At 58.0% G+C, this 15,980-nt stretch overlaps 3 protein-coding genes across 15 annotated transcripts in view; 1 reads left to right on the top strand and 2 right to left on the bottom strand.

Annotated features, from left to right (window-relative positions):
• The window catches only part of TJAP1 (tight junction associated protein 1), a 37,185-nt gene extending 30,931 nt beyond the window's left edge, over nucleotides 1-6,254 (top strand). For 10 of the 13 annotated variants that reach the window (XM_029243835.1, XM_029243842.1, XM_029243840.1 and 7 more), the window contains 6 exons: nucleotides 1,158-1,186; nucleotides 1,928-2,089; nucleotides 2,298-2,364; nucleotides 3,407-3,514; nucleotides 3,616-3,699; nucleotides 4,465-6,253. In XM_029243835.1, the coding sequence (XP_029099668.1) occupies nucleotides 1,158-1,186; nucleotides 1,928-2,089; nucleotides 2,298-2,364; nucleotides 3,407-3,514; nucleotides 3,616-3,699; nucleotides 4,465-5,565 (1,551 nt within the window). In that variant the 3' untranslated portion in view covers nucleotides 5,566-6,253. Of the gene's footprint in view, nucleotides 1-1,157; nucleotides 1,187-1,927; nucleotides 2,090-2,297; nucleotides 2,365-3,406; nucleotides 3,515-3,615; nucleotides 3,700-4,464 lie in introns of all 13 variants that reach the window. The other 3 variants (XM_029243843.1, XM_029243839.1, XM_029243844.1) reach the window with 1 other exon arrangement.
• A 458-nt stretch (nucleotides 6,255-6,712) lies between these two features.
• Nucleotides 6,713-10,026, bottom strand: LRRC73 (leucine rich repeat containing 73). Its single transcript, XM_029243935.1, has 6 exons — nucleotides 9,291-10,026; nucleotides 8,508-8,668; nucleotides 8,039-8,161; nucleotides 7,557-7,657; nucleotides 7,194-7,416; nucleotides 6,713-7,047 (listed from the first exon to the last, which is right to left on the bottom strand). Exons 1-6 carry the CDS (start codon nucleotides 9,560-9,562, stop codon nucleotides 6,977-6,979), a joined length of 951 nt encoding a protein of 316 aa, XP_029099768.1. The 5' UTR covers nucleotides 9,563-10,026; the 3' UTR covers nucleotides 6,713-6,976.
• Nucleotides 10,027-11,665: 1,639 nt separating this feature from the next.
• On the bottom strand, nucleotides 11,666-15,925 carry YIPF3 (Yip1 domain family member 3). Its single transcript, XM_029244338.1, has 9 exons — nucleotides 15,682-15,925; nucleotides 15,012-15,209; nucleotides 14,718-14,824; nucleotides 13,387-13,432; nucleotides 13,157-13,249; nucleotides 12,874-13,005; nucleotides 12,563-12,676; nucleotides 12,241-12,364; nucleotides 11,666-12,146 (listed from the first exon to the last, which is right to left on the bottom strand). Exons 1-9 carry the CDS (start codon nucleotides 15,760-15,762, stop codon nucleotides 11,998-12,000), a joined length of 1,044 nt encoding a protein of 347 aa, XP_029100171.1. The 5' UTR covers nucleotides 15,763-15,925; the 3' UTR covers nucleotides 11,666-11,997.
• Between the last annotated feature and the right edge of the window lie 55 nt (nucleotides 15,926-15,980).

The raw sequence follows: 15,980 nt of genomic DNA, 5'->3' as shown, positions 1-15,980 counted from the left end.
ACGTGCTCCCTGCTCGGAACTGCATTAGATTCTTAGGAGGGCTTCTTCAGGCAACTGCAAAGCATTCTCCAGGTCGGTTTTCCTCCCTCGTTCAGCTTGCTGCAGGAGGAAACGAGGGCTGCAGTTTATTCATCTTGCTTCCGTGTCTCTATCCTGTTGCAGTGCGTGAAACACATTTAAAGAACTTGAGAGATGGCCAGCACGTGCCGAGCATCAGGCATACCATGGCCCACTCTGGTCACATTCACAGCAGAAATGCCGCCCATGACTTGCCCATTTTCAGTTCAGGAAACATTAAATTAAAAGGCCAGATATTGTGCTAGGTGCCACCCACTGGGCATTCCCCTGGTTTTGTAGACGAGGCCACTAGGGTTCAGCAAGATTAACATAACCAGTGTATGGTACAACAGGATCAATCCAGGTGTCAGTGGCTCCCAAGTCCATGGTCTGGGCCACCCACCTCGTTGCCCTGCCTGTGATTGGCATCCTCAGGCAGTCAGGCCAGTCAGATGCTGCTTGACGTTCCCTCCTGTCGTGGCGCGGGTCTGCTCTGCTTTGCGCTTGGCGGAGCTCTGGCTCGTGACCAACGTGGAGGCTTGAGGAGGATGTGGCAGGAGGGTGAAAGCAGAAGACGCTTTACTTGTCTCAGTCAGGTTTAGCCCAGAGGCTCTCCTTCCCCCACGTGCTTGTGCTTCCCGAGCCTCTGTGAGGGCCTGATTCTGCCCTGGGGGCCAGAAGGGCTTTGGCAGACCTCAGAACCCTACTCTAGCTCGCCTGGCTTCATCACTTCTCTGGAAAGTCTTGGCTGTGCCTGCAGGGCCCGCTAGGAGCCCAGTGAACAGCTGAGAGGCTCTCTTTAGCCCTGGGAGAGGTAGCATGGGTACCAGGGCTCATTTGCAGTTGGCTCTAGTATTAAGAGGGGTTGGAGCTAGTATGGGTAAGGGTGAGGGTTGGAATCTGGTTGGCATGGGAGAGAGTAGGCTGGTCCAGGTGTTACTGGATTGCCTCTATCTGTGGGGCCCCGCAGCCCACTTCTGCTGTGAGAGTCACTGGGCTTCAGACATGGCCGTTTCCAGGGCTATTTGGAGGGGGTGGGGAACAAGCAGGAGGCCAGGGGTCCAGAGCTGAGCCTCAAGCTTCTGTTCTTTTGTGCCCAGGAGCCCCTGACTGACACGGAGAGGATGAAGTGAGTATCTGCTGCCCGAGAGCCTGCCCTGCCTCAACTCTGCCCCTCTTAGCTGCAGGCGAGGCTGTTGTTTCATTTGGGCTTTTCCTTGGATTAGGTAGAGGTAAAGGTTGGGGTGGGGTGTTTTAGGGACTCTGGGAGGAGGCTTGAAGTTTGGGATATTCCTTCTGGAAAAAGAGGTTTGTTCCACGGGCTCCAAGAGGACCTGGCATCAAGGAGGTGGATGGCTCTGAGAGGCCTGCTCTTGCCAAAGCTCCCTTCCCCAGCTCCTGGCCCTCCTGTGCCAGCTGCCTCCCCGCAGTCCTTTCTATCAGCTACATGAGGCCTCCGCAGAGGAGGGCAGCACTGGGCTGGGTTTCTAAAAGATGAATAATGGAGCAGCCTGATTGTGCAGTGGGGAAACTGGAGCTGGCGGCTTGCTGGCCAGCTGGCTTGGGCTGTAACCAGAGACAGACTGGGAACTGTAGCCCCTGCAATTCTGTCTTCTCGTTCTTCTGCAGTGAGGGGGGCAGACTGTCCTCTCCCATCCCCTCTGCCCCTCCCAGCCAAGCTGTGATCTCAGGGCCAGCAGGCCTATGGGATACGCTGCCCCAGACTCAGGCTGAATCTCAAGGAGTCCCCTGCCCACAGCTACCTGTTCTCACGTCACCCCTACTGCTTCCTTCCTGAATCCATCCTGGAACTCTAGGGTGGCCCTTCTATCTCTGATGCCCCTCTGCCCTTGACCCCTCACCCTACCAGGCTTTTGCAGCAGGAGAATGAGGAGCTTCGCCGGCGCCTGGCCTCAGCCACCAGGCGCACTGAGGCCCTGGAGCGCGAGCTGGAGATTGGGCAGGACTGCCTGGAGCTGGAGCTGGGCCAGAGCCGTGAGGAACTGGACAAATTTAAGGACAAGTTCCGCAGGTGTGGGAACGAGGGGCCGGGACACACATGCACGCATCTCCCTGTTCATAGGAGGGAGCCTGGAGAGGCTTCAGAGATCATCTGATTCTGATGTGAAAACTGAAGTTCTGGGAGGGGCGCTTGCCCAAGATCCCTTATGAAGGAGGGGCTGAGCAGGGTCTGAAGAACAGGATCTTGATCCAGGGGTCTGCCTTGTGTCCCTCTACAGGCTGCAGCACAGCTACACAGCTTCCCAGAGGACCAACCAGGAGCTAGAGGACAAGCTGCATACGCTGGTAATCTGTCCAGGAGGGCAGCTTGGCTGGCGCTGTGCTCACAGGATAGCAGGGGCTGGGACTTGCCAGGGGACGGCCATCCTGCCCTGGGCTCGGGGAGGGGGTGGGCCGTGGTGGGGAGGGGTCCGCAGTGTGCTGTGAGAGTCAGGACTGTCTTAATGCTCACACTGTTTCTCTTCTCTCCTCGTCTTCCCTCATGCTGCCACCGTTGCTGCCGCATTCTCCTCTCAGGCCTCTCTTAGCCACAGCTGGATTTTTGCAGTTGCGTCTGAGTTTGTGTGTTTTCTCCCTTGCCCTCACCTCCTCCTCAGCTGAGATCTGGGATTGCTGGGGCCCGGCCATTGCCCTCTGCCCACTCCTTTCCTCTTCCTCATGTGAGGCCTGTTCAGCAGTCAGTGCCTCCCTCCTGGGGGACAGCTGGGGAGCCTGTTCTTGGCTTGGGCAGAGTTACTGATTGATGTCACCACTGAATGCTCACAGCTTCTTGGCTGCAGTGGGTAGCAAGCCCCGGCCATTTGGGGGAAGGGGGCCTGTGGACCCAGTCCATGAGCTGAAGATCAGAAGACTGCTTCTGAGCCTGCAGCTCCCTCCCTGCTCAACTAGATAATCTCACAGGCACCCCCAGCCGCCACGCAGCCCCACTCCCCACCTCCTCCAGCTTCCCAACCTGATCCTGGAAACAGCCACAGGCAGCACCGGCTTCAGCCCCTGGGTTTGCACAGTTCTTGCCTCTCAGGTACCAGCTGCCTCGCCTGGTGTGTAGAGCCCCTTGAGTGCCCTCCAGGGCCGGGCAGCTCTTAGACTGCTCTGCCCCGGCCTGGGCAGCTGTCAGTCATGCTCAGAGAGCCCCCTCCCCACAGCCAGCCTGGACTACAGGAGAGGTGTCTGGTCTCCTTCTGTCTGTCCATCGTCTGTCTCTGTGTGCCTTGGCTGCCCTAGCACCTGTGGCTTCCTGTGTCTCTGGGCCGGGAGGAGGGGGAGGGGAGGGGAGAAAGGGCTGGCTGGGGTGTGGGCTGGGTTCACTGTGAGTCTTGTGCCTCAGATCAAGAAGGCTGAGATGGACAGGAAGACACTGGACTGGGAGATCGTGGAGCTGACCAACAAGCTGCTGGACGCCAGGAACACCATCAACAAGCTGGAGGAGCTCAATGTACGGTCACCTCGGGAGCCTCCCTGCCTGTGCTGCCATGTCCTGGCCCTGCCCTGCTCCCCTGGGCTGTGCCGGGCTCTGAACTGCGTCTGTGTCCGCAGGAGCGGTACCGGCTGGACTGCAACCTGGCTGTGCAGCTCCTGAAGTGCAACAAGTCTCACTTCCGTAACCACAAGTTCGCTGATGTGAGTGGGGCACTCTCCCTGCCAGTGCCCGTCTGCCCTTGTTAGGACGCTTCCAACTCCAGTTTCTACAACTCTCTCTGTCCTGTCCTCATACCTTCAGCTCCCTGCTTTCTGCTTTTCCTTCTCCTCGCCTCCCTGTGTCCTCTGAAGCCAGTCAGCTCGGCCGCTGGTTGGTGTCCTGCATGCTGTCAAGGGCCCGTCACTAGGGGTAGAGTGGGGACTGGCCCTGTTGGTATTTCTGGAACAGAGACAGGGAGAGAGGATCTCAATTTCTGGATCCCATGCAGGAAGGAGGGGGTTGCCAGAGGTATGGGCCATAAGAATAATTGAGAGGGGCCCTTGCTCCAAGGGGCAAACCCTAGACCCCAGCGCTCAGGCTCAAGGTTGATGGGGCCTACAGAAGGAGTGGAGGTATTTCTAAGGCTTCTGGTCAATACTGATTCTCAAGCTTGTGTCTGGTTTGGGCAGAATCTACCACTGAGATGGGGAAGTTAGACGTTTGAGAGCATGTGGGCCTTAGCACCAGTTCTGGGTTCAGATCCTGGCTGTGTTAATCAAAAGCTTCAACTTCTTTTACCACTACCGAGCCGCAGTTTATCTGCAAAATGAGGACATACCTTTGTGTGCTGCGGAACAGGTGATGGCGAAGTGCCCAGCACACGGGGGGGCCTTTTATGTGGCAGCCGTCATATTTGCCCTGAAGCAAGCTGTCTTAGGCTGGGCTCATTCACGTCTCTCTTCCCTTCTCTCGCTCCTTTACCCCAGCTGCCCTGTGAGCTACAGGACATGGTTCGGAAACATCTGCACACTGGTCAGGAGGCTACCAGCCCGGGGCCTGCCCCCAGCCTGGCCCCAGGGGCTGTGGTGCCCACCTCGGTCATTGCCCGCGTGTTGGAGAAGCCGGAGTCTCTTCTGCTCAATTCGGCCCAGTCAGGCAGCGCCGGGCACCCCCTGGCTGAGGATGTCTTTGTGCACGTGGATATGAGTGGGAGTGACCCAGGTGACCCAGCCAGCTGCCCAGCTCCGGGAAGCCCCGTCCCCCAACCCAACGGGGAGTGCTGCTCTCTGGGCACCGTGGGGGGCTCCCCAGAGGAGGAGATGTCCCTGCCGGCCTTTGAGAAGCTGAGTCCCTACCCCACCCCGTCTCCACCCCACCCGCTGTATCCTGGCCGCAAGGTGATAGAATTCTCTGAGGATAAGGTGCGGATTCCCCGCAACAGCCCCCTGCCCAACTGCACTTACGCCACCCGCCAGGCCATCTCCCTGAGCCTGGTGGAGGAGGGCAGTGAGCGAGCCCGCCCCAGCCCAGTGCCCAGCAGCCCTGCCTCAGCCCAGGCCTCCCCGCAGCACCAGCCCAGCCCCGCCCCCCCGGGGCTCAGTGCCCCAGCCAGCTCCGCCAGCTCCGAGGAGGACCTGCTGGCCAGCTGGCAGCGGGCATTTGTGGACCGCACTCCGCCCCCAGCCACTGTGGCCCAGCGCACAGCCTTTGGACGTGACGCGCTCCCTGAACTGCAGCGCCACTTTGCTTTTGGTCCCGCTGGCGGAGATGAGGAGGTGCAGGCACCTTCTTCCCCACCCGGTGAAAGTGGGCTTTTGCTGCCAACAGAAGCTGACCCTGGCTTTCCCAGGGAGGAGGAAGAGGAACAGCTGAACCTGCCCATCAGCCCCGAGGAAGAGCGCCAGAGCCTGCTGCCCAGTGATGGTGGCACAGAGGAGGGGCCTGGCACTCCTCGCACTGAGGGCAGGGCCTGGGCACTCCCCAGCTCCAGCCGCCCCCAGCGCAGCCCCAAGAGGATGGGGGTGCACCACCTGCACCGCAAGGACAGCCTGACCCAGGCCCAGGAGCAGGGCAACCTGCTCAACTAGGGCCCTGCTTGCCTTCCTGCCACTGCTGCACGGGGACTGCAAAGGTGCCCCAACCCTCGCAGCTCAGGGTCCCCACCTAGCCCAAGCCCTTGGCCTCTGCTCCCTGTGCAGGTAGGGTCAGGCTACACCAGGCCTTTCGCTGCACTGACTGTAACTGGTACCAGCTTGCCTCATGGTTTTTCCCTCCTGGAATATTTATTCTCCAAAGGTAACATGCAGCTGGGGCTCATGACCTTTCTTCCAGTCGGCCCAAATTGGTCTGTTCTGGGGAGCTGAGGGGGTTATTACATCAGTGTTTATCCTCCATCCTCCTTTCATATCCACCAGTTTTCTATTTTTTCTGGCAGGGGGATGGGGGGAGGAGGGTCATTGGGATTATTAACCTCTAATTTCAGTTTTCACCTGTTTCCCTCTCCCCCCAAATCCTCTGCACGAGCTGTTGCCTTCAAGGGCCTGGCACAGCAGGTCCTCGGGGGGATGAGGGAGAGGACTGACTCAGGGCTCCCCTCAGCTGTTTCCTTCCTCCCTCTGGAAGGGAGTAGAGGGTGGGATTCAGGGCCCTCAAGCTGGGTTCTAGGTGAATCCTGGTCCCACTCCCAACCTTGGCTCTAGACTGTTAACTCCCAGCTTTGGGAAATTTTCACATCAATAACTATTTTAAAATTAAATAAAACTATTTTACTGGTATGGCCTAATTTGTCTATTAATGACCTTCCTTCTGCCCTTATTCTCCCCATTCTTGAGTATTCCCAGTCCTAATCACATCCTAGTCTTTTTGCTGCTGACTGACCCCTACCACTGTTCTGCCTGGGGCTTCCCTGGGCACAGAGCATCAGGTGGTGGGAGAGGGTGTACCTCAAGTAACCCTGGCAGGGCCCCTGAGTCTCTCCTTGAGGTAGGGTCCAGCCCAGCTCGGGGGGGCTCTTTACCTCAGTTACGATCCTTACAGGGCCTGTGTAAGGTGTCACCCCAGAACCCCAGGTCCTGTAAGTCAGAGACGTGAGCCAGACCTGTTGGAGACATTTGGGGCCAGTGGACGCTGCCTGGAGCTTGGGCCGTGGGGTGGCACTGCCCCCTAGTGATGTCTAGTGGTAATTCCAATTCCTCCCTCGCTGCCAGCCCCCAGTGACCAGAGCCACACGTCAGGTTGTCGAGTTCATAAAATCTCTTCCGAGCCAGCGGGCTGCAGCCAGAGCTGCCAACAAGTCCAGAGGCATTGCCTTGGGTTCCAACGCCCCCAACGATTTTGTTTAGTCACAGCTTCCAGAGCCTCCCACCATGCTGCCAGGAGCTGCCAGAGCCCCAGGCACACCAACCCCCCACCCTCCTAAGCCCCAGGGCCTGACCCTGACATCTGGGGCAAAGTGCTGGAGATGCAAATGTAATGACGTGCAGAAGCCTGAATGGAGAGTCACATCTCCGTCTCAGCCAACAGACTGTCCCCTAGTCCTGACGTCATTAGCACCATCTGAGAGCTGGGATCTGTGGAAGGGCAGAGAGGTGTTCAGACCACCATGCATTCCTCCGCTGGGGACCACAAATAGAAGTGGCCTAAGTTTCTCACACCCACTCTCCCTGGTCCCAAGCCTCTTTCAGACCTGACTCTGATCAACCCTTGCGGCTCTTACCACTGGGGCACATCCAGGAGCTACTGCCCCTCTGGTGGGCAGCAGGCTCCCGCCCTCTCTCTCGTTCCTGGGTGTCGCCAGCCCCTCCTGCCACCTCCTCCTCCTCCTCCCCCTCAGAGAGGAGGTCACAGATCTGCTGCTGCAGCTCCGGGCTAATGCTGTTCTCAGCCAACACCAGACTCCGCAAAGCTGTGGGGTAATTTTCCACCATGTCCAGCAGGGTCTGCAGTGGGGAAGAGTACGGAAAATGATGAACACAGTTAAGGCAGCTCCGGAATCCAACCTGCCACCCCTTCAGTATGTCCACAGACACACTGGCTAACCTCAACCCCTGGCCCATCCCCAAACATGAAGACTTCTCACCTGAGCTGACTGGTTGGTGAGCCCTGTACCCTCCAAGTCTAGGACCTCTAAGGTGCGGCTGGAGGCCACAGCTACAGCCAGCATCGCTGCCACATGGTCACCTGGGGAGACAGTACACGTGCACACACTCACCGGCATTCACAGGCCTGCTAACCCTTTCTCCCCACGGCCTCCCCATTGCCCTGACAACCTCAAAATCCACCCCCAGGCCAGGAAACGCCGGCAATTGGTAGGTGGCCAGGAGGGGAGCATTGTGACTGATGAGTGAATGGATGAAGCAAGCCAGGCCCAGGGGTGGTGATGGATGCTCTGATCTACCTGTCGGTCATCTGGTCCTCAACACAGGTGGCTCCTCTACTTCCACCCAGAACCTCCCTTCTTTCCTCCGCCAGTGTGCTGGTTGCCATGGCAACTGACGGTCCCAGGTTCTTGGACAGGGGTGAGGGGTGGTGAGAATCAAAGGGGGCTTTCTTGAGCCTCACCCAGGGGGTTGTAGTCCAGATTGAGGACGCGGACCTGGGAGCTGTGGGCCACGGCAATGGCGAGGCGGCTCCAGCCCTTAGGGGTGATGCCAGGGTTGGCGCTCAGCGTCAGCTCCTTCAAGCCTGGGCAGCATCATAGCGAGAAGCCAGGATGGAGAGGGTCAGGCCTTTCTCAAGCCCATTCCCCACCTGGGGATCTCTGGGGTATCCCTAGTGACTGAGAGCTACCCCACCTCCTCCACAGAGCTCCAGAGACACTAGCGGCCCATGCCTTTCCTGCCCGCTGCAGCCTGGATTCCTGAGTCTCCATCCTGCTCAGCTCCCAATCCTTCTCCCTCCTAAGAGGATTCGAAAAACATTCTCACCCACACAGTCAGAGCCCTCATCTCTAGGCCATGCCCCCTGCCCTCTGCACTGAGCTTTTCATGAAGGCCACACTAGCCCATGCCCTCAGCAGGGCCCTGCTCACCAGACTTGGCCCCATCAGGGGGGAGAAGGCCACAGATGAGGTTGATGGCTTCATCACCCAGCATGCAGTCCCCCAGGTCCAGAGCCACGAGGGCAGGGTGGAGGGCCAGAGCTGGATTCAGCAAGGCCAGCCCCGCATCTGTCAGAGGGCTCCCATGCAGGCTGGGGGGTGAGACCAGAGAGCAGAGGTTACTGCAGTCATCAGTCCTTACTGTAAGGGGGAAGGGGCGCCCTCCCTTATGGTGAGCTGTAGAGCTGAGGGGGACATTCAGTCACAGCACTTGGGACAGGCCTTGGGAAGGAAAAAAGAAAATTCTAGACTCTTAAGAATGCACTTAGAAGGGGAAAATTCGGTTTCTTTTCTGAGGCAGGGACTGGGATCCAGATCAGAACACAGAGAAAGGGTGTGTGGGTGGTGTTCTGGACAGAACATAGGGGCAGGATCTAGTCCTCAGGGGAGTATTCCTTCTTGGGTACTGAGCAAGCTACCCCAGAGAAGTCCAATGCGGGTGATTAGGTTGGGAGGTACAAGGGTCCTGCCAGGAAGGGGTGGGTATCCTATATCATTCGGGGTGGGTCTGGTGTTCAAAGTCTGGAGGTGAAGCAGGAGCTTGGAGGGTGTTGTGGAGGCATGGGCAGAGGAATGAGGTGCGTGAATAGGGGGTGAGAAGGTAGGCTGGTGCAAGCACAGGTACCAGAAGGTGTGCGGAGGAACAGGAGATGGCAGGGGGAGTGCGAGGAGGGGTGCGGTGCCCGGGACCCCTTTTAGAGGGAGCGCACTCACAAGAGGGACTGGATGGAGCGGTTGGTCCGCAGCGCCTCCGCCAGCTGCTTGATGCGGCTGGGGCTGGACACGACGCCCAGGTTAAGGTTGAGCTGCGCCAGGGACGTGGCCCCGGCCAGGGCCCGGCAGATGCGGCCGAAGTCGCGGTCGCAGAGACGGCAGCCGCGCAGTGAGAGCAGGCGCACGGCGTTGTCGCGCAGGCCGCGGCAGATGTCCCGCACTTCGGCGCCTGACAGCGGCTCCCCCGATATCTGGATGGAGCTGGGCAGCATCGTACCCACGGCTGGGCCTCCGGGGCCAGGGCCCGGGCCGCGGCCGAGTTTGGCGGGGCCGCGGGCGGGGTCGGGTCCGGGGTCCGGGGTGGGGTCGCCGACGCAGCGGGGTATAGGGGGAGGCAGAGGCACAGGCTGCGGCGGCGGGGGCGGGGGCGGCGGCGGCGGAGAGGAGCGCCGGGGTCCGCGCGGGAGCCGGCCGGGATTGCGGAGGCGCCGAGGTCGCCGGCCGGGCTGAGACCGCGCGGCACTGGGGCCGGGGCGGACCGTGCCGTCCGTGTCTGGGCGGCGAGCCGGGGCGCGCCTTCCGGGGCCGGGCGGGCGCTGCTCCGCGCTGGTCTTCGTCCCTCGCGGTTACGGCGCCGGCTCAGGGGCCTCGGCTTAGGACGCGCGGAACCGGTCTCCGCTCGGAGGCCGCATCTGTTCCCTCCCTTCCTCCAGCCCCACTCCCCCTACCGCCCCGCAGGGAGAGCCCGAGGCGGGCAGGCGGGCGGGCCGGCAGGCGGGCAGCGGGTGGCGGGCGGCAGCTCTGGCTCAGGCTGCTGCGCAGGAGCGGGCGGCGGGTTCCCATGGCAACGGTATCGTCATCGCCGATCGCCCCGCCTCCTGCCCGGCCTAGACCACGCGGGCACACGAGGTTTGCGCACACCCGATGTTCAGGAGCGGTGGGGGCGCTCTTCCCCTGGGTGTAGGGCCAGACAACAGGTGGCCAGGTGGAAGCCTGGGACGGACAGGGGGTAGGGAGGGGAGAATAGAGGCACATCAGGTGGAGACGGCATTTGAGACAGTTACACGGTTCTTTTGCTCATTTTCTCGTCGTTCCCCGTTCCTAAGGGCCAGACCCCTCGGTGCCTTCGCCTGGATCCCAGGGACGCCCCCCCCCCCCCCCCCCCCGGTCCAGTTTGGAAGTCCCAAGGGCACTTTAATTCGCGCCTCGCCCCGCCCCCGCGACAAGAGGCGCCGCGTGCGCGGGCGTTCCAGGCGCGAGGAATTCCTCGCGTGCCCCTCGCCAAGATGGCTGCCTCGCAGTGGCGGCGGCGGGAGCCCCTGCTCCGTGGAGGCGGCCTCAGCTGCCAGGCCCAGTGGAACCCCAAAGGGTCCTTGAAGCAGGTGAGCCTTAGGTAGATGCAACGCGCTGATGCCGTTCCTTTCCCAGGTGATTAGGGCACTGCTGATGCTCTGACGTCCTCAGTATCCGTGGGACTGGAGTAGCCAAAATGAAGGGGGGTGGTAACCAGGAGAGCAGGCTGCAGTGGCCGTGGGGCCGTGAAAAGTGGGCCGGAGCTTTCAGTAAGGGCACACTGCACAATACAGGCAGTGCCCTTAGAACGTTGTCCACTGGTGATAGTGTAGGGGCCTCACATCACATAGGATCACATAGCGTGAATGAAGGGCACATCTTTCTTAGTCCCTTTATTAGAAGGGAAAAACGCTAACCCAGATTTACTAGGGTAATGAATTAAAAAAAAAAGAATAATATAAACATAGTGAAGGGAGGTCAAAGATTCTGTTCCCTCCATTAACCACCTGACTCAAGTGGAACAGATTAAATGGGTAGTGGGAGAGGATGGTGCTGTGCTTGGGGTGGTTATCGCTTTTAAGAGTAAATAGCACTCTTGAAGAGAAAGGACTGAGGGAACTCCTGAAGAAAGCTTTGTTCCCCTGGGCCCAGTATAACCAGGGCAAAGCCAACTTTGGCTTCAAATGTGCACCTCCACAGAAAAATTATCCCTACACAATGGTCCAGGTGCATAAGGGCCTTGTAATGACATGGTGTTGAGTCTGGAAGTTTTTGTCCAGTTGTCACTGCTCCATAGGCATCCCAAGAGTGAGGCTGAGCCCAGACCTAAGCCGGGTGCACTGTTCCATCAGACTTATGGTTCTTGAGTTTGAGGCCTCCCTGATGCTGCATGGATCTTGTGCTCCCTGCCCTGGGGGCAGGTTCCATATTCAGTCTTTCAATGCAGTCTGGGCTGTCCCACTTTCATTCTGCTTGGATAGGGGTATAATGAAGTGACCATGTGACATTACCACCACTGACAGAACAGGAAAGTGTACAGGAAGTAGGGTGGCAGGGAGGACCACTGGAACGGGTAGCTGTGGTTCCAGACTTCAATCAACATTTTAATTACCAAGTCTATATTTAGCAAGACAATGTGGAAGAGATAAAGAGGAAGGAAGGGGTAGGTGGTGAGAGGACCTCGGAGGAGCTGACCCACTTTCCGCACTGGCTGCAGAGCCCTGCAGTCCCAGCCAGGACTTCCTGGCCTTGTGCCCTTCAGAAGCTCGACAGGCATCAAGGAGGTGCTTAAGTGGCTATAGCTCTGTGGCAGCTGCAGACCCCTCAAAGAGACACATGTCATCAGTACTGTCCTTCAGTCTTCCTCCACTTTGCAGCTGGGGGAAAGGGGGCCGGCCAAGGATCTCAGGTGGGGTCAGTGTGACTGCAGGGTCACCGCGACAGCCTTGGCTGTGGCGTTGAGCGCAGTGGTGGGAAGCCTAGCAGCAGGGAGCACAGCGGGGATGTCTCTGGGGACCCTCTGCATGGGTGGGATGTTGGGGCCCTCCAGCGTGTCCAGGATCCCTGAAAGGAGGAGGATGGAAAGTAAGTGAGGGTTGGTAGTGCCCTGCCCTAGGCAGCTGTCCTTCCTCTCCCCCGCACCCCTCCTGTCACTTACCCTCTACCACCTTGTGGTAAGCAAAATGCAGATAGAGCAGGAAAAGCATGTGCAGGGTAGCCAGGGTGCCACAGAGGAGCAGCCGCTGTGTGGGGCCCACAGTCCGTGACACCAACACTGCCACCTAGGGCAACAGGAATACAGTTCAGAGGGCCTGATCCAAGTGACTAGTGTAGAGAAGCCACTCTTACCCAGAGCAGAACCGTCTTTGGGCTCTTCCCTCCCATTCAGAGCCCCTTGTGGGACTGGGCCTGAGCTCTGGGCTGTTTTCCCTACTCCTTCGGAGGACAGCCCACCCCTGGAAACCTCCTGCCGAGCTTACCATGCGCAGGGTGGACAGCCCACCCACCAGCAGCCAGAAGAGGTAGAAGAGGGCATGGAGGTGGATGTTATAGGTGATGAACAGGACAATGCAGTGCCCAAAGAGGCCGTAGCCCTAGGAAAGAGGATGGCGGAGAGGAAAATCACTCAGGCTGGGCTGGCCTCTGGACCCTCAAGGGGACCCTGAGAAATAAATGGTCCATTGGCCAGCTCACCCCATCCCAGGCCCTGGGGCCCCTAGGACAGATGCAGACCAAAGCCTGGTTACTCTTTTAAGATCACCCTTGCCCACCACCATGCTGGACTCCTTACCAGCAGTGCCAGCATCTGGAGCATGGTGATCTGGGCATTGCACAGGTAGGCGAGGAAGTAAATGAAGGACGAGACGCCCAGCCAGTAGCCGAAGCAGGTGCCAATGGCTGTGCCCATCAGGGTGCCCTCCCGCTGTGGGGTGAAGGCTTTAATTAGTCCTGGGAGGCCTCTTAGCTCACTCAGGGCCTTCCTCAGGGGCTGCTTCTATCTTACTCCACCATCGTCTCCTTGGGCAGCTTTCAACTCGTATCAGCCACCCCCCAAAGTCCTCTGTCCTGCTTACGATAATGGTGTCAGACGTCTTCATCCCATGGAGGAGGATGGCCACCAGCGTGAAGACAAGCATGAGAGGTCCGTAAAGCTCACCTGCGATTTTCTGTCAATACACCAACTCATTCAGGCTGGATGGTACAGTGGCTCTTCCGTTTATGCCTTCCCAGGCTTTGCGTGGTGGCCCCACCCTCTGCCCTAGTGCCTCCCCCGGCTCTTCCAGACATGCTACCCGCTATTCACCTGGGGGAAGTTGACCATCTTGATAGGGATCATGGACTCCAGGAGCCTGGGAGGGGAGAGGAGAGATGAGAGCAGAGGCAGCACTAGGCTGTGAGGTTCTGGAAAGCCTGAATCTTAGTCATCTTGCTAACTGAAGAGAACATGCTGGATGGTAAAGGGAGAAGAGGGTGGTAAAGACAGACAAGGAATGAGGAAATCACTTTTTTGCCCCTGAATGCTTCCAGGAAGAACAGCCTTCTGATGCTGTGCTGACTGATGCAGCAGCAACACGGAGAATTTAGAAAGCCCTGCTGGGCCCTGGGAGAGGGCTTGGACCCCGTTACCTATGTGACCTGCTCCCCTTTAAACCTCAGCAGAGAATGCCCCAAATTCAAGGCTGTGATAGTAAAGCCCTGAGAAAGGTTTAGAGGGAAAGTTGTTACTTGAGGGAACCAGCGTGCCTCCTGCCTCGTCCTGCTTGTCATTCCTCCAGGCACCACTGAGCATTTTCTTGAAAAATATATTTGAAGTGGTATGAAAATTCCAGGCAGAAAGAATAAAAGTACCAATAACTTCCCCACTTCTTAAGTGACTAGCTAGCTCCTAATAATACCCTGGATCTTGACTAAATTTTACTTCCTCTGAGAAAGCTGCCCTGTCCAATCCTCCAACCAACCCTGGGTCAGGTGTCCCTCCTGCGTGTCCCTTCATGGCAAATGAGTGCTCGAGGGCTGCACTCCAGGGTAAGGCTCCCATCTGTCTTCACCACTGAATCAGACACAACGACTGTAGTGCCTGACGCAGAGCAAAAGCTCAGTAAATACTTGCTGAGTGGTACGGGTATTTGATAAGCATTGGTTGAATTAAAGGATGAGCAAAGAACGAAACCAAGATTAAATCCAGCTCTTGAAAAGTCATTCAACAACTAGGTACCGATATTCGAGTTCAGAGACCGTTCTGGTGCTGGGAATAAAAATGTGAAACAGTGCCTGCTTTTGAAAAGGAGGTCTCTGGGGAGACAGACCCAGAAATAAGAAAGTACAGCACTGCTGAAGTGTTATCTGTTAGAGGAAAGCGCAGAGCTCTATTGGAGCACCAGGAAAGGACAAACTGGCAATGGGGAGTAAAGGAAGTGACATCTGAGCTAAGCTTTGAGGGAACATGAGTAGTTTGCTAGATGGAGAAGGGGAGGAAGGCAATGTGTTATCGCCATGCCCTGTTCCGTGACTGGTAAGACGTATAATGTGGCTGGGGTCATGAAGAGGGGAGTCTAAGGGTTTGGTGTCCGGTTGTAGTTTGGATGAAGGACTAGGTGTTAGGGGGGCAGCTTCTGTCAGGAGGAGGATCCTCACCTGCTTCGCACCTGGGCAGGCTCCACGTCAAAGTAGGGTCTCAGGATGTCGATGTTGGCATACAAGCTGAAGGCCCTGGAGGCTTGTCTCTTCCCTGCCTGCCACATCTGAAGCAAGGAAGACGGGTGGGGTGGGAGGGTACTGTGAGACTCTTGGCTCTATTGCTTATTTTTTGGTGGATGTCTACATGGTTCTAACTGGACAACCCGGGATGAACTTCACCCAACACCAACTCCAGAACCAGGGGCCTCCTAGGTATACTTTTCCACCTGTCAGGGAGCCAGTCTTGCTTACCTGATCAGCCACCTGCCGGCTCAATTGTCCTTTAAAGCCCTTCATGCCCAGGAACTCCCCATCCTCTTCTTCAGCGGCAGCTGCATCAGCATCCACTTCTTCCTCACGCAGGCGCTGGTGCAACTCACCCATGTCCTCGAAGCTGGAGCCTGAGGTATCATCCATGTTCTCCATGTCAATCACAGCTGAGCCCCCACCCTGCGAAGACAACAGATCCTAAAGTGCAGTGCCTTTCTGCTCCATCCGTTAAGTCCTTCTCTGTTCACCACAGAGTTTGGGTCTCTGTTCTTACACTGCAGGGGATATGGCTTGGCATTACCATAGATCACGCCATTCTCTCCCCCTCATTTGCTCTCAGAACCCTTGGTTGTTTGTCTGTCTTTTCTAGACTGGGAAACCTATTCCCTGTCTTCCATACACGTCTTTCCCCTACCTTCCCTACCAAAGCCCCCTAAGGGCTACAAAAGTGCCCATTTCCTTTGTCTTTCCCAACCCCAAAACAAGGCCGTGCGCACACAGTGTGGTTTTGGCCAGTGAATCCCGCCCACCCCCAAGCCCACTCCAGCCCCGCGCCATGCCAGACCCCGACCGACCTTCTAACTTGTGCGGAAAGCAAGAGCAAGCGGGCCCAGAGACCTGAGGCCCCTGGTCGGAACCGTGGGGCTATTACCTGGATGTTTTCTTCGAACCCTCCCCATTCCGGGCCAGCCCCATTTCGGGCGCCGCCGGCCGGCGCCGCCGGAGTTGCCATGTCCCTCGAGGGCTCCCGTCGCTGAAGCCCGCGCTAGTCCCGCGCGCTGAAGAGGAGTGGGAGAGACGTGGGCCTAACGCAGGGACAGGTCCACGGACGAGAAAGAAAGGAGGATCCGTCGGAACGCAAAAAAGAGAAACCCGGATGTTTGGCCCAAACTGACTTCCGGTAGCTGGAGACGTGGACGGAGGCGGGGCAGAGTCTCGCGATATCTAGGA

The sequence above is a fragment of the Monodon monoceros genome, unplaced genomic scaffold (genome assembly GCF_005190385.1).
Source record: "Monodon monoceros isolate NGI ecotype Baffin Bay Population unplaced genomic scaffold, NGI_Narwhal_1 Super_Scaffold_3, whole genome shotgun sequence".
NCBI classification, from domain to species: domain Eukaryota; kingdom Metazoa; phylum Chordata; class Mammalia; order Artiodactyla; family Monodontidae; genus Monodon; species Monodon monoceros.
This window is presented reverse-complemented; position numbering and strand designations above follow the sequence as displayed.

Excerpts from the sequence above, each read along its gene's own strand:
- LRRC73 (XM_029243935.1), bottom strand. The coding sequence starts at position 9,562 with ATGCTGCCCAGCTCCATCCAGATATCGGGGGAGCCGCTGTCAGGCGCC. Across the intron at positions 8,162-8,507 it reads CCCTGATGGGGCCAAGTCTG|GCTTGAAGGAGCTGACGCTG; the intron begins GTGAGCAGGGCC and ends GATGCTGCCCAG. Across the intron at positions 7,658-8,038 it reads TCTGGACTACAACCCCCTGG|GTGACCATGTGGCAGCGATG; the intron begins GTGAGGCTCAAG and ends CTGTCTCCCCAG.
- YIPF3 (XM_029244338.1), bottom strand. The coding sequence starts at position 15,762 with ATGGCAACTCCGGCGGCGCCGGCCGGCGGCGCCCGAAATGGGGCTGGC. Across the intron at positions 13,006-13,156 it reads AGACGTCTGACACCATTATC|CGGGAGGGCACCCTGATGGG; the intron begins GTAAGCAGGACA and ends TTCACCCCACAG. Across the intron at positions 12,677-12,873 it reads TCCAGATGCTGGCACTGCTG|GGCTACGGCCTCTTTGGGCA; the intron begins GTAAGGAGTCCA and ends CCTCTTTCCTAG.